The sequence below is a fragment of the Megalops cyprinoides genome, chromosome 9, assembly GCF_013368585.1.
Source record: "Megalops cyprinoides isolate fMegCyp1 chromosome 9, fMegCyp1.pri, whole genome shotgun sequence".
Lineage (NCBI taxonomy): Eukaryota > Metazoa > Chordata > Actinopteri > Elopiformes > Megalopidae > Megalops > Megalops cyprinoides.
This window is the reverse complement of record NC_050591.1, coordinates 28043924-28060645: the sequence shown is the minus strand read 5'-3', so window position 1 is coordinate 28060645 and position 16722 is coordinate 28043924. Positions and strand designations below refer to the sequence as shown.

Here is a 16722-nt window from a genome sequence, read left to right as displayed (position 1 = left end):
TCCATTTCATAAAAATACTACAAAAATTAGCAACCAAGACCTGATTGGATCCCAGAAGGGCCTGTTTTGCTGATTGAAAAGGCGATTTCTAGTACATATAAATACACATGTACTTTGTACTTGTATGTAGCTTCATGTGTAAAGGAGCATTATGAAATTTATAATTATTGTGTTACCTGTCTTTTGACCTACTTTACAGCATATCTAACAGAAAGGCCACATTGATGCAAACCTTGCCAAAAAGGTTTTATGATCTTAGAGTAACAAGGATATATTAGATGTATACACACATACATCATACATACACGTTTAACAGACCCGTTCATTTCATAGACCCAAATCATTCATGAATATTCTTGAGGCCAGGTCTTTTTATATATATTTTTTAATTTATTTAATATTTTGAACATATTTTTGTCAAATGTATGTATACAAGCCTTGTGTATGTCACAAGCCCTGCTGCCTATCCACTGACATTATACTGGGTGTTCATGGATCGCTCACCATAGATAGCTGTAGAACACTTACTTGGTGCTCATGTTGGAAGTATTATCATTACTGTTTGATTCAGACAAATAGTCCCTTTAGGCTGCAGGTTTTTATCACATCTCAGAAAGAACTAGAGCTCCTTACTCTGGACCTGGACATTTTTCAGTGGTAACTGCAATATATCAGCAAAGGAAGGATCTCACTGGCAATATACAGATGGACCTATACTATACAACTGCAGTTGTGCTGCAAAGGAAGGGGTGAAGCTCCCCACTGAGAAAATATTGACGATTGGGCCTGTAAGTCAGTACTCTCAAACTGTGCATAAATGGTAAAGCTTTTCAAAATACCAGCGTTACTACTAAGCTTATCGTCCAGGGGTATCGGGTTTGTCATAGAGGGAGTTAACAATGTGCAACACCCTCAAAAAAGACGGACAAGAAATATAAGTCAGGAAATTACGTAGTCATACTTGATTGTATTGACGTATAGGTGCATGGCTGATGACAGGTTTGCCATTAGTGTTGTCATACACAGATAATGATAATTCATGCATATTTGCCGATATCCTGCAATAACCCTGTGACCTGTTCTAAAGAACAACAAGCTACATGCATGGAAAGTTAATCATCAACACTGAAAGGTCTGCATCACCAGCCAGTAAACATCACTTCGGATCATTATTCCGTGTCAATATGGTCTGTCTAGACCATCTCTAAACAGTTATGCTTTTAGAGACAAACCACAAAGTGGAGGAGCTCTCTATAAATTTTGTCTAAAATACAAAAAGACATAAAAACATAGTAACAGTACAATATATGCTGGGACACAGGGCTCTATGGAAACCACATATTAGTGGAAAATCCCTTTGACCTTTTCAAATATATTCTGTAAATATCCATTTAACAAAACATACAATATATAAACGCTTATAGACACATTATTCAAGGGTCGGATTAAACAGTCAGTCAAATGTCAGTAAAAAAAAAAAAAAAACACCTCTAAATGGATACTTCTCTTTTATGCCCACCATCAAACACTGACTCATAAACAATACTATATTTTGTTATTAAAATGCGTTTCTTTCTTTTCATGAATTTAAAGTCTCTAAATTCTAGAAGCTAGTCTTTTCTGGAAGGATTCAATGAAATGCGTTCCTACTTGAAAATCCTATCGTATCTCATGGCCGCCATTAACTACGTGCCGCCCTCTTAGTATTCATTGAAAATTTATCCCCTTTTTCCTGTTCTACCTACACAAGATTGGAATGTCTCCCATGATCCCAGTAATTGCCATCAAAGAAATGTTCATTATCTCATCTGTGGAGATATATTATTGTTCCATTATCAAGCCCCACGTTTCCTGAATGTGCCCACAGTACCCAGAGCAGTACATTTTGCATTTGGTGCTTTTGTTTACTTTCTTTATCAAAAGGAAGCTCCGGCTTTGTTTCTCACATAATCAGGTGACCCTAATGCCCCCTTTTAGTGATGAATTAACTTCATTCTAGCTGTCTTTCTCCTATGCTTGAGATAATACCTCATCTATGCTCTCATTGTGTGTGTGTGTGTGGCAGGGGGTAGGGCTGGAAGTCTACTAATAGGCTGAGATTTATGTCTCACTGTTTCCCCTGTTAGGAGACAGCTAAACTGAGATCAGTCTTTAAGGAACCTTGGCCTTACTCTGATGAGCTTGGTGCTGGCCCTCCACTCTGTCTCTCCTATCCGTCCATGCCTATTCCCCTTTCTCCCTCCATCTCTCTGCATCCTAGCTGCTCAGTTTTTGAAGGCTCCATAACGGCTGGCTTTGCTGATGAAGTTCTTGAGCAGGTCGTGGTCCATCTCCGCAAAGGCCTGAGTCTGGGTCACGGCTGTCAGGTGGTTGACGCAGAACTTGAAGCAGAACTCCTCCAGGTCCTACAAATGAAGATGGCGGGTCGGTCAGCACTTTCCCTGTCGAGCGATAATGAACAGTGTAGTCACACTGCCAGCAGGCATTGCCACAAGGGAAACAATGTAGTCACACTGCCTGCAGGCACTGCCACAAGTAAAACACAAGTGAAAAGTGGGAACTTCCCAGGATTGGAGCAGTGCAGTGTCTTGGTGTGGCACCATTCCAGGGACAGCAGTACTGACATCAAACAGACACAGGCAACCAGCCTGAATGAGTTCATAATGGATCAATACCAAAAAGGCTAGTCTTATGGCCTCTGAAGACACTGACGTTGAAGGGGCACTTAAATACTAACAAGTTAAATAATCCTTTTCATGAGACTCAGCTGTGTTGAAATGGACAGATCAAAAGCCTACGGTCACCGCCATTGCCTGGAATGGTAGTTTACAGTAGCTAGTGTTTGGAGAAAAAAACAGAACGGATAGTTCATGAAAATGCAGGGGAGTTTGGCCTGTTTTTTTTTTTTCCAGAGACTGTGTATAAGGTGTGTGTGGGCGGGGCTTGCCTACCCGAGCCTCGTACTTGACGGCTGCTGAGAGCAGGGTAATGGCGTTCTCCTCCGAGATGCCCCGCTTGATGGCCTCCTGGCACAGCCGCTTCAGACGAGTCTCTCGGTAGAAAGTGGCCAGGTCCAGGAGCCCTGGCGACAGAGAGGGCAATACGTGACAAAGACAAATGAGTGACAGTTGTTTCGAGATGTATTATATTCTGATGATGGCTGTACCAGCACTCACAATCATGAAAAGATTCAAGACCTGAACACCAAAGAAAACTCTTGGTTGGTCATCCGATTAGCTCATCGCTGCATGTTTTGTTTGCAATGTCAGCACACCATGTTGCAGATGTTTTACATTGTTTTCAATGCTGGTTAAAGGTTGTAAGCTCTCAGAGAGATGATTGTTCTTTAATCAATCAATAAACCCAGATTACAGGAAATGGATCCGAAGGAGAACTGGACAGCTGCCTGCACACATATGCTTCAGTACACAAAGCCAGCAAGGATGGATTCATACAGGAAACCACTGTAATACTAGATGTGCTCAACGTGAGCTTAATGTTTTAAACACCAGGGCGACAAACGCACTGTACAATTTATAGTCGCTGAGGCAGCCTTTGCACAACTGAAGCTGACTTCCTGGTTACTGGGCTAGTGTTAACAAAAGCCAGAGATTTTTTTTTCAGTGTTGGGATTGGAGTGACAGCCCTGGACCTACCGATAGCATCCTCCGGTTGCAGGTTGATGGTGTCAGTATACAGGTATTCCAGGAAAGCACGGTACACCAGGTAAGAGAACTGGTGGATCTCAATGGACTCCTCATCAGTCTCATTCAGCAGGGCCCGGAAATGCTCACACCTGTAACACACATGCATTGACTGGCAACTGGATTGTGTTCCAGTGAACAATCCTTGGGGGGTTAATATACATGAAAGATACTGGCTACATGCAATCTTTGTTTCATGCTAACTTGACTAATAAACTTTTCTGTTACAAAAACATCACATTTGGCTTTGTTTTAAAACATGCAAACGAATGTATCCACATTGTGTATGCAATTCATGTGTCATAGAGGTAACCTGTAAATTTTCCATTTGGTCATTAAATTAGAATCTTGACTGGCACTAATTACGTCCAGCAACTATTAAAAGTTAAAGGTTTTTTGCCTCCAGCCAGTCGGCCAGCTGTTCAAGAATTAGATCTCCTTCATAGGAAAGGGAACTCCTAATCTAGTCTCCGTGCTCAGATTCAATCTACTCTCAATTTCAATTGCATAATGGTTTGAGGGGGTCACAGTTTTTCTTTCAGCCAGGAAACCATCTGTTCAAGGATTAGATTTACATCACAGGAGAAGGGGCAATGACTCAAAACCCAGCCTTTGCTCTCACATTCCACGTTTACATACACTAACTTCAATCACACATTGATGTGGGGGTGGTCCCTTCCCTACCTGATTTTCAGCAGGGCCTTGTGAACATGAATACACTTCCCATCCACCAGGAACTTCAGGTCAGAGATCTCTGGGCTGTCAAACTCCTTTTTCAGGGACTGTGCCACGGTCAAGTAATCATCCCCATCTGACAGACAGAGGACAGCATCCCAAAGAGTTCAAAGAGTAGGCCCTGGAGCCCGTTTACATTCTACTGACATTATATAACGAAGAGATCATTTGAGCGGGGCTATTATATGAGTTCTCGGAAGCCTGTCTGTTCTCTACCTAGCCACCTCCACTTTTGACATTCATGAAACAAATAAACAAGTAAATGGATCAATTCTTCTCTAGCTATTTACATCAGTAACGTGTTCTGTTGTGTATGATGAGCTCTCGATGGCCTGGTTAGTGACTATTGTTGTGTTTAAGAAATCTTGCAGGATCCAGAAAACCTAGTGACAGTCTCTGTAAAATGCACCTCTCCACGACAAAGTTTAAAGTGAAACTGCATCCCTTCCTTACCAGGCATTCTCTCTTTCTATTCCTGAATACAGGTGATATGCACATGTGTACGCAGATCCCCACCCCGCTCCTACCCACAGTAAGGAGGTGCCAGGTGACAGCGGGCGTGGCGAAGCAGGCAAAGACGTCGTCGGTGCTGGCAAAGTGCGTGAGGTGGGGGGTGGCCACCGCCTGGCCTCGGCACTGACCCCACATCAGCACCTGGCCGCTCTGGGTCTTGGCTGCAGACGTGTGGCTGGTATGACAGGCAGCTACCTCCACCAATCTAATGAAGTCATGGGTAGAGAAGGAAATGGAAGGAACGAGGAACGCAGAAAATATGGTATGAATATCTTTATCAGTGTTCTCAAAATACATTGTCAGTAATGCAGACCTGTTACATACATTACACATGTAGAGTGTGGTGAGCGGAAAGTTAATGACATTCATGAAATCCTCTGCAGTCATGTGTAAAGCAGCCACAACTGTAAATTACCCCAGTCTCTGAACCCCTAGACCTACCCAGCATTACAGGGTGCTCACAAGGTATATGAGGTATGAAAACAGAAAGCAGTTTGAAAGAAGTTTGAAAAAGCATGCTCAATCAGAGACAAACAGAAGATAAAAAAAGAGTATTTGCAGAGTTTCCACTCACCAAGCTGTATCAAAACAACCCACGACACTCCCTTTTGTGTAACTACATTTTAAAGCCTTTTTTTTTTAATTTGCCATATTAAAATGTGACCACTGACACATTTCAGCACCAAATGCCTTCATCAGGGTGTGGTTCCCAAAGCATAACAGACAGATTTTATAAGACATTTGAGTCACTTTCCTTGTTAAACAACCCCATATGTCAGAGTCCTGTGGGCTGTACACTCAATGACCCTCAGTGTAAGCGAAGCGAGACATGCCTGCTAATTCTGATTGGCCAGGCAATCTCCCAGGGGAGCCTGTGCAGAGCCTCACCTCTCCTTGTCCATGCTAACGAGAACAGGCACCGCTTGGTTGCTCTTGTTGCCTGTGCCCAGCTGTCCGTAAGAGTTGGCACCCCATGCATAGAGGAATCCCTCATCCGTGAGGGCAAGCGTGTGCGCGTACCCGCAGGCGATCTGTGGAACCACAACAACAATGCTCAGTTTTAAATGTCACACATGATCGCAGCTGGGGCACCCTGTTTTTTTAATGTTAGGAACTGTAGCCATTTCCTACAAACATTGAAGTACAGTTTAAAAAGGCTTTATTACATCATCACTGACACGGTATCCTATGAGTAATGAGACTGCAGACTGAGTTTTTCACAGGGACAGAGGGCTATCGTTCTTATCGTAGGTGCACCCTCACCTGCACAATGTTGATGCCCTGTAGGGCGGCGATACGACAAGGGGTTTGCTGGTTCCCATTGTTTCCCAAGCCCAGCTGACCATTGCAATTGTAGCCCCAGCCGTATGTCTGAAAGAACGCAAGAGGAATTTGAGGTTAGTCATGTTACAAAATCAGTTTTTGGTATCCATATTCCAATTCCATGAAAGCCTCAGGGCACTTCAAGATTAATTAAATCATCTCACAAGCTACATAGTCTTCCGTTTTCTTAAACAGTGTATATTTTCATAGTCATTAAATGAAAAATAATCTATAGAGTAAATGTTTAGCTTTCATTTTTTCTCCTGTTTTCAGGAGCACATAGTTGGTCATTTGCTAAAGTAATACTGACATTAGAGAAGGATAATACACAGACCTAAGCCTTGAGTGGTCAGTGCTTTAGGCAGAGACATCATTTGTGAAATGGATCTGATAAGCATCTCTCATTTTAAACGGCCTCTCCTCTCTAATTCCCCTTTGCCATGAGCACTTTTATAGTTATTCCTCAAAGCTGATCAGTTCTGCCTAAATACAGCACACCACACTGAAATGCTCACTGCTCTGAATATCCCATCTAGCATGGAAAAGCCAGCTGTTTTGGTCACACATATGCACATTATTATAGTCTGTAACAGTCAACAACAAATATGACATTACATTATTTGTTTTGCAGACACCCTAACCCAGAGATGTACTGTATTGTTTATATTTTTAATATTACGCATTTACACAGCTAGATATTCCTCCTGATGCACTTTGGGTTAAGAAGTGTCTTTAATGGGCAGCGGGACTACTTACCTCCCCATTGTCCAGCACAGCCATGGAGCAGAGCTGGCCACAGGCGATGTTCACCACCACCTTGTTCTGCAGGCAGCTGCTGACCCGGCGAGGGGTGGGCTGGTTGGCGGTGGAGCCAGAGCCCACCTGGCCCGAGTTGTTGTACCCCCATGCATACACCTGCACAGGTACAGATGGGCCATCAGTGAGGTGTCCAGACACAGGGCCATCAGCAAGGGGATTCACTTACACAGCTTCTAAACCAGAGGTCACCTAACTGATCGTTTATGGCTGTCACGCTTGTTGAATTGTGTGATTATACCAGAATCTCACAGAGCTACTGATATTGGGGTGGGTCCATGGCCTGGTCCATGAACACTGCTAGGTATAAACCGCCAAGCAACATGACAAAAATCAGTCAGCTGGGCAATTGCACTGCTGGGTAGAAGCTGCACTGCAACACGAAAGTCATGTTATTCCTATCAGTCGCACCAGACAAATGAATAATTTCCAGCTCCCGGTGTTTTCAGGAGCCGAGGTGCGTACCTCCCCCTCGGTGGTGCGGGCGATGGTGTGATGGGACCCACAGGCCACCTCTGTCACCTTCTTGTTCAGCAGGTTGGTGGACACTTGAGCCGGGGTCAGGCCGTGGTTGGTGGTGCCATTGCCCAGCTGGCTGTAGCCATTGTGCCCCCATGCATACACCTCTCCATCTAGATAGGACAGAAGACAGAGGTGGGGGTGGGGGTGGGGAGGAGGCCGATAAGCCGCTTTTATTGGGAAGGGGAATGCCAGCCTCCCAGTGCTGGGCCTCCTTCCAGTGAACGCTTTAATAACAAACATAAGATTGTGTTTCCACTGTTTAAACACCTGGTACTTCCCAGATGGGCTGTGACTTTCAGGAATCCAACATTTGCAAATGACTTTTCCAGTGAAACTGATTGCAGGGAAAAGAAACTAATATTCAAAAAGGTGGTAATCCTGGAAATTATGGTGACTGTGTCTTTGTACCGACATTTGGCATCTGCCATCAATGTTTAATGCAGTAGAAATGGATAAGGTTAGTTTCCTGCTGCAGTTAAGAGGGAGAAAACAGGATTCCAGTGGGAAACCACACATGTCAATAAGAGAAAAAAAACATACCTTCCAAACAGCTTGACTGAAAGGGCAAAATATATTTAATTCACTGCCAAAATGCAAATGAAAAATATAGCCTGTTTGGTGCTTTGGTTGTAATTTGCATCACATTGACTCTCTGGTTAATAGTTAACAATTAGATAACTGTGAAAGCATTTGCTTCCAGCAACTCTCTCAGATCAAACAAGTCAGAGACTTGTTCCCTCAAAGCCTGAACAAGCTATGGACAAAACAATAAATCAGCAGATACAATAATGAGAACTGACAGGAGCAAGGATGGAAAGAAAGGATGAAATTCTACAAAAAGACGACATAGTACAGTATATAGATACTGTGATGTTGATACTGATATTTTCAACCAACACCATAAAAACACCATGACTCTCTACAAACTATGCTTCAATAAAAAAGGCTAATAAAAGTTAGGTGATCCTGCGTAACTCTCCTCGGTTATTATTTGTGCATGTGAGCCCCGGGGGACTCTCACCTGCTGTGGCGATGACCACGTGCGGCCCCGTGCCGTAGCTGAGAGACACAATCTTCTTCCCACAGAGCACGTCTACCCTGCGGGGCTCGATGGTGCTCTGCACGTCCCCCAGCCCCAGACAGCCGCTGCAGTTTGTTCCCAGGGCGAAGACCTGCCACAAAGACGAGAGCACGTAGCAGCCGCCATCAGTCCCTGCATGTTTTCAGACCACCGGTCACACTGTACGTAAATCACATGACACAGCCAGATCCTCTTCCCGACAGTGCTTTTCAGGTTAGCTCTGTCGACACGCTGCAGCTGCACATCCAACAGATCAGATGTGTAGATTAGTTGTGAACCCTAACCCACTTGCTGAAAGTGAAAGTGCAGACGGTGTGGATCGGTGGTTCTCCACTGGGGCAGAACCGAGTGCCATCTGATCAATGAAACTGATACCATAGGGGCCAGGCTGTTTTATACAAAAATTGAGATGGTATTTGTATTGTAATCTGGATTTGGTTCCAGCATAGTGTGAAGAAAATGGCCAAGCTTTTGTGTGTGAACTGCTTTACATCTGTTCAAATGTTTTGTATTAAACTATAGCCCTTTGGGAAGGTAATAGTTGTGTTTCCAGGAGCCCTGTGTTTCTGCTCCACAGAGACAAACAAATGGATAAGTGTGTGGACATAACACTCCAGGAAGGGGCGCTCTCTTGTGGATAACACAAGGCTTGGTCTGGAATTACAGGCCTAATTATAGCTTCACTCTATCTGCTTAGCTGTGTGTCTGGAACTTTCCGTCCCTCTGTGTGGCACATGCCTCCCAGCTTCCAGTCCCACTCCCAAACGCCACAGCACACGGTGTCTGTCTGTCTGTCTGTCCATCTGGAGCCTAATTCACTCAAAAATCAATGAATAAGTCTGTAGCAATCTTTAAGACAACTGCGCTTTCACTGTAAGCCATTTTTTAATACAGTAAAGATGTTTGTACACCTGTCCTTAGTGCAACATGGTAAACCATCTAAGTACACTACAAAATTCCTAAAAAAAGCTCCTGCCAGGTGTGAGCTTGATGGCACGTTGTTTCTGGTAAGCTCTGTAACTTACCCCATTACATTTGAGATCATATGCAAAGAACCCCTCCCACCCATGTCCACCCTCAATCTGCTATCCATGCAACCACTTTGCATTGCATCACTCCCTCCTTTACTCCAGTTCATCCCTTGCAATCCTTCTCGCTGAGCGATACCTCATCGTTGACGGTGACGTAGATGGCTTCATTCCCCGCGCTGCCAAACACACATGCCTGGCGAATCAGGCGCAGTTCCTCCGGGGGCAAGAGGGCAAATACTGGCCACTTTCCCACATCTAGCATGCTCCCAGCTGCAGGTGAAAGAGAAGGCACTTTAATTTGCCCAGCTACCCCCTGCAGGAGAAATCACCTGCCTTGGTCTTTTAGCAGAAGGTACAGCTACAAGGTTCCAAAACATCACCACTAGCAGAAGAGAGCAATTCTGTTAAAACCATAAGCCCTTGGGTTTGGTGGTTAAAAGACTTGGAGCAGAAACCATGCCTGTGAGGGATATCAGGCCTAATCCCATGCCTCTTTTTAGGACTTTCAAAAGATGTGACTTCTTTGGCTGAATTCATCTAACAGAAGCAGAGGTTACAAACTAGACCAAGTCTGCATATCAGTCTGTGCAGACTACTTTTCAAATTTCACGTCACAAAATTCTCCTCTCCATGAGGCAAGTCTCCCAATTTCCAATTTCCCAGTGAGTGAATATGTTAGTGCACTGCGATGGCCAGAGGAGAGTGATGGGTGGTTTCATTTCAAAGAAAAGTGATCAGCGGTCCAGTGGTCAGTGAAAAATCTTTCATTTTTGCCAGAGGATCCTTGCTGTTACACGCTCATCTGTTTATGAATATCCTGCCCTTTTAATTTGTGGACTGTGTGATTTTAGACACTTGGCTGGCCTTGCAAATGTTAATTCAAATATGAGTGACATTTATATTGATTGTGGTGACTTACTTAATGCTTTATTAATGACTTCATGGGGTATGTGGGGTTGACTACTACCACTACCACTACTATCACTACTATAACTACTACTAATGACAGACTTAATGTAAAAATGACCTGCATTCCAGTGATCTGGTCCACTGTGATTCACAATGTGATTAGACCAGGTTATTTATAAATGTTATCTTGTAGGGGTGGCAGTGTAACGTAATGGTAAGGAGAAGGGCTCATAACCAAGAGGCTGCTGGTTCAATTCCCTGACAGGGCACTACTGCTATACCCTTGGGCAAGGTACTACAATACCTCAGCGAATATCTAGCTGTATGAATGGATAACACGTAAAAATTGTAACCTATGTAAGTCGCTCTGGATAAGATTGTCTGCTAAATGACAATAATATAATGCTTAATAAAGTTTATGCCACTGTGTGCCTCTGAGATGACTCTTCCTTGCAATCACACGTAATAGTGTAATGACTTGCAAATTCCCTCTTACAGACTCATTTTGGGATTTGATGGCATGGCCACATGTCTTCTATTTTGTGACATCCTTAGTTCTCAAGAAGTGATGGTACAGCATGATAATGTGAAATTCCCTTATTGTGGCTCCTTGATTCATTTTCTTCTAAGCTATCATGGGTCTTTCCTATTCTGACATTAATCACCCCTACAAAAGACATTCACAGAATTAGCCACTTAGCCACAATTAGACAATACACGTGTATTAAAACACAGCTACAGCTAAAAAAAAACACCGTTAAACAAAACATAAAACGACCGATAATAATGATGATTATTATTAACAGTAGCTGTCGTAGAAGTAGTTATGCCGGTCTTACGAAAAATAAGTTATTTGTTGTATGCTTGTTCACACTGCAAAACTCGATTATCTGAACCAGCGTTTCTCAAACCTCTCCTGGAGGACCACTTGTCCTGCATGTTTTAGATCTCTCCCTGCTCCAGCACAGCTGATTCAAATTATCAGTTCGTTATGAACTCATGAAACTGCTTAATAACAAACTGATCATTTAAATCAGGTTTGTTGGAGCAGAGAGAGATCTAAAACATGCAGGACAAGGGGTACTCCAGGAGAGGTTTGAGAAACTCTGATCTAAACTGTTACACCCATAACGCTAATTTATGTGTTATAGCGTTTTCAAGTGAACAGTGTTATCCAAGCTTTATTCGATAGTCTAGACGGGACAGGGAGGGTAGGGCATTTGTTATCGACATCCGCTTAACTATTTATCATTATTATCCATCGCTCTCGGTGACATTTCACTTAGTAACCGATTGCAATTGCATCTTAATCCTTTTCGGTACATAAAATAGCGTTAATTTAGTGCAGCATCAGTGCGGATAGCATCATAGTCTACTCGTCAGTCCATCAGCCCTGTGGTTTATACTTTTTAAAATCTATAATGATCGCTAGTCTCTAAGAACTTACTTGCTACAGGGCAAAATGGCTAGCTATCTTCCAGCAATCCTCCACGAAGAATGCTGGGATGGAAACTGTGACGGAGACACTCTTCTTTAGTGTTAATGTAACAAGTCGCATCACAAACAGTGAAATTACAACCCTGCGTTAGCAAACTGGAAACGGGTTACGCAGAGTTCATGGTAAATGTATAAACACAAATAATATTGAAAAAATTACCAAGTATAGCTTGGATTCCTAGTCGTCAACGAAGCTCTTTCTCTTTCCCCGGCATTGACAATACTTCCCGTTGTTTGTGTGGCATTGTTTACTCAAAAATATAACGAAACGACATTTCTGACGCCCGCGCATCGGCTGTTATTACAGCACAAAAATATAAATATCAGCCTTATGCCTTTTCATTTACGCCTGAGGATTTCCTGACTGTCCAGGCACCACAGAAGATCGTCGAGTTCATGGATTCGGCGAGAAGATAATCCTATCCTCTTCTTCGCTCTGTTAAGCCTGTGATAGTGGTCAGCAAAGATTGTAGTGGCCAAAGTGAATCAGATGAGTGGCACTTTCTGCAGAGCTGCCTGATATGACTGATATACGAATGAAAACCAAATAAATCCTGGATTATAAAAGTAATAAGTACATAAAAAACTGGATTAAGTTTTTCTTGCCTATTCATTTTTTTTCCTTTGTGCGTGATGCTTCTTTCAAATGGCACACTGTAACACTGAACACTGTAACAAAGTGAGAATATTTGCATAATAATTTTACCCAAATAAAGAAAATTACCCTACAGACATTTCAAAGTTAACAAGGGGTACATTTGCTATATTTCTCATTACCCTGGTGGGATAAAACATGCATTTCACACATAATTCAAACTCAAGTTTTGTTCGGATAAGATAGTAACTTTAAAGGAATTCTATCCTTTAAAGTTAAGGCTTCCAAAATATGAATGTTACTTTGTTGCTCTAGATGCCTCTAAATTTGTTGAAAATAATGTGTTTGGCTGTGATTCTGCCAAAGGCCTCATGCAGTTGCTCTTCCGCAGGTATTGTGCATAGAACCTTGAAGAGGAATGCACTGCAAAGGAGTAATTGTGCAGATAAAATCAGAACAGCCATATGTAAACAAATCATTTACATACTTGCTGTTATATGTGTCTGCTAACAGTATGTAGGAACTCTGACATTTTCAGCACTTCTCCTTCTTGACATTCATGCAACTGTAGCACGTTATCCAAGATGCTCCAGTGTTCTGTTTACATTCTCTCCAATCTTATTGGGGCACCCATGTTGATCCAAAGGTTCTGGACCTCTGCTGCTTTATTAAAATGGATCTTTTCACATTGATTACAGAGGCTGCAAAGCATACAAGGGATAATGTGTACTAAGAAATGAAAGAGATAATAGTTTGTAGTATGTATTTTCATACTTTAGGTACTTTACCCGTGATGTGTGTGTGTGTGTGTGTGTGTGCACGCACACGCGTGTGTATTTATGTTTCCCTGAGAAACAGGTATAAAGGGATCTGTGTCTGGACATGCTCTGATCTTCATCTGTCATCACCTGAGCCTTTTGGAAAAGGGATTTCACAAACATACCCATTTACTGGAAAGGTTCTGTTTCCTGTATGACACTGATCCCTCTGTATAAAATCAGACAAAATTGCGCAGATTACATCAGATATAGATTCACATCAGATGGCATGCAGAAACAAAAAACCTGTATAAAGCAAAAGGAGATTGTTTATACTGATACTAGAAAAGGCAAACACTTCCACTCCAGCAGATGTACTCAGGCATGTAGTTTTTTTTGTAGGTTTTGTTTTTGGTTAATCATGTCACTTTGATTATCCAATAACTAAGTTATCTTCTATGATTAATAAGCAAGACATTTTAAGTAAGGATAACCCATTTGCAGTTGCTTCCTTTTTAACTGTGTTCACTGCTGTTCACATGATATCATTTTATGCATTTATGAATTTGTGCAACAGGAGAATACAGTTGTTTGTGGGCTTTCCCCAATGTTTCCTTCCCCTGCTCCCCCATTCTGATTTATAAATACAAAATGTCAAATCTCCTGAGGAAGCCTTCAGCAGCGGGAGCAATCTGAATGAAAAAGGGCAGTATTTTAGGGCTACCCAACCAGTGCGCAGCCACACCTTGGAGGTTGTAGTAGAGGGGTTGAGTCTATACTCACCTTACATCTCTCTTCCTCTCCTTCAGACATATTTCAGCAACCTGCTGCTGTGAGAAACAGCTTACTGGCACCACATACCCACTCACAGCTGGGAAGCCCTGTGGATTGTGTAACAGCTGCTGCCGAAACTTTTCCACTGAAGTGATCAGAAAGAAACCCAAGGGTTGATGTTCTCCCGAATATGTGAGGAAAAGGGGTAGGTAATTTTAATGAAATGCATCCTGGACCGAGTGTGTTATGTCTATTGCTCCACTTCTATTTACTATTGTGCCATTTAAACACAGGGCACAGCGTGACCAGAGCAAGTGAAGTGCAGGTGCCAGGAGGATGAGTTGTTACCACTACTGCTATTACTACTGCTACTACTACTATTTTTATTAATATTACTGCTACTACTAAGACTATATAGTACTGTGTATTTTCATTTTAGTCATCTTAGCCAACCTTTTGATTTTTAAATTTTAGTTTCATTTGTTGGGTTTATGCATAAGTTGAGCAATGGAGGATTTTAACATAAAAATGGATGTAGTATCAAACTTAAAAATCAGGATATCTGGGAAACCAGTCTGACATTACTATATTGTTTAAGTAGTTAAGCTTAACAAAAACCTCAATGCTAACATCTTTTCTGGTTTCATAACCAAAAAAAAAATAGCAGCAGACAAATCAAAATTAAATAGATGAAAGATCTCATATGATAAGTTTTAAAGTTCATCTCATAGAATTAATAGTTTTTATAAGACTGCAAATCACTAGGGTGTATAATTATTCTGTAATATTGATGTCCTAAAACAGTTATTGGTTTTGCACCTACAGTAGCACTGCTCCTGATGTTGTGTATATTTGTTAAAACAGCTCTCTTTCCATTCAATTTCTCTTTCTGTCCCTTCTACATTTGCTCTAAGTGCTCTGTAAGCCTTCATTATGGAGACATTCAGAGATCATATCATTGCAGGGGCTGCCATTGTATGCTGCAGACAGCCCTTAATACCAACTGCAGGCTTATTGTTTGGGTTGAGATTTAGATCAATGGCCACAATAAGAATGCAGAACTAAAACATGGTTTAGAGAAGTAAGACAGACAATGTTATTTATTCTGAATATGTTTTTAGCCTCATAACAGTCAGGACTATTCTCACAGTGGAGTTCAGATTAGTCTTCCCTTTTCTGTGTGCTTTTCTCTCTACCCCCATTCCTCTCTCTGACATTTCCATTACCTCTCCACTCACCTTACTTACCCTCTTGTTTTTCCCAAACAGGAGTTAAAATGAATTCTTCCTTGTGGGGACAAGACTCAGAAAATGTTACCGGCAACTGCTCCATCGATGGCTTCAAACGCAGCGTCTACCCAGCCACCTACCTGCTCACCTTCACTCTGGGTCTGATGGGCGGTGCCGTCTCCCTGTGCTCCTTCGTCAGCCTTATCAGGACGAAGGGGCGCTTAACCGCAGTCAACCTATACATGCTCAACCTCCTGGTGTCGGATCTCATGCTGGTGTGTTCCCTCCCTTTCCGCGCCGCCTACTATCTGATGGGCTCCAATTGGATTTTCGGAGATGTCACCTGCCGGGTGATATCCTTCGTCTTCTACATCAACATGTACAGCAGCATCTACTTCTTGATGGTGCTAAGCGTGATGCGCTACCTGGCCATCACCCACCCATACAAGTATGTGCAGCTCCAGAGTAGCCGGAGCTCCTGGGTCGTTTGCCTGCTGGTTTGGGTCGTGGTGTCCCTAGCGTCCACCCCTCTGCTGGGCGCTGGGAGTGTCCAAGATAGAGGCCACACCAGGTGTTTAGATCTGGCCAAAAAGAATGTGGACACTATTGTCAAAATGAACTACGCCTCCGTTTTCCTGGGCTTCGTCCTGCCCTTTGCGGTGATCTCCTTCTGCTATGTCTTTGTGGTGCACAGCTTGCTCAAGCCCAGAGAGGTGCGGGGGCCCAAGAGGCCCTGCTACAGGAAGTCCTGCGCCCTGGTGGTCATTGTCCTTGCCATCTTCTTCATCTGTTTCCTGCCCTACCATGTGGTCCGTATCCTCTTCCTCCATGCGGAGTGGCAGCTAACCAGGAATGTTTATGCGAGTTCATGCCACTACATAGAAGGTCTGCACAAAGCTGCCGTCGTCACGCTCTGCCTGGCCGTTGCAAATAGCTGCTTGGACCCCCTCCTTTTCTTCTTTGCTGGGGAGAACTTTTGGAAGTTCTGCAACAGAAAGGGTAAACTTGTACCTAAAAGCAGAAATGTGCTCAGAAAGATGGTGAACATGCCCAACACTGAACTGCAGGAACTAAAAGCCTAAAAGAGGTCGATATGCTCAGGAAATGCTGATGAAATTTTGAGGGGAAGACAAACAGTGCTCATTTGTAATGGCTTATAAAATAACCATTGACAGCATGAGGAATATGAGGCAAATAGACTGTCTTCTGTAGCAAGGATGCAGATATGAGTGCAG

General features: G+C 42.8%; 2 protein-coding genes across 3 annotated transcripts; one reads left to right on the top strand and one right to left on the bottom strand.

Moving 5' to 3' along the window:
* Positions 1-488: 488 nt before the first annotated feature.
* On the bottom strand, positions 489-13705 carry rcbtb2 (regulator of chromosome condensation (RCC1) and BTB (POZ) domain containing protein 2). Of its 2 annotated transcripts, none has more exons than XM_036536370.1 (12): positions 13670-13705; positions 9862-9995; positions 8635-8785; positions 7557-7723; positions 7032-7190; positions 6216-6323; positions 5841-5983; positions 4967-5157; positions 4389-4515; positions 3657-3796; positions 2952-3082; positions 489-2405 (listed from the first exon to the last, which is right to left on the bottom strand). In XM_036536370.1, exons 1-12 carry the CDS (start codon positions 13671-13673, stop codon positions 2265-2267), a joined length of 1596 nt encoding a protein of 531 aa, XP_036392263.1. In that variant the 5' UTR covers positions 13674-13705; the 3' UTR covers positions 489-2264. The 2 variants fall into 2 exon arrangements, with proteins under 2 accessions (XP_036392263.1, XP_036392264.1); XM_036536371.1 differs by lacking the exon at positions 13670-13705 and adding an exon at positions 12292-12561.
* A 635-nt stretch (positions 13706-14340) lies between these two features.
* Positions 14341-16569, top strand: cysltr2b (cysteinyl leukotriene receptor 2b). Its single transcript, XM_036537691.1, has 2 exons — positions 14341-14463; positions 15527-16569. Exon 2 carries the CDS (start codon positions 15535-15537, stop codon positions 16567-16569), a length of 1035 nt encoding a protein of 344 aa, XP_036393584.1. The 5' UTR covers positions 14341-14463; positions 15527-15534.
* The last annotated feature ends 153 nt before the right edge of the window (positions 16570-16722 follow it).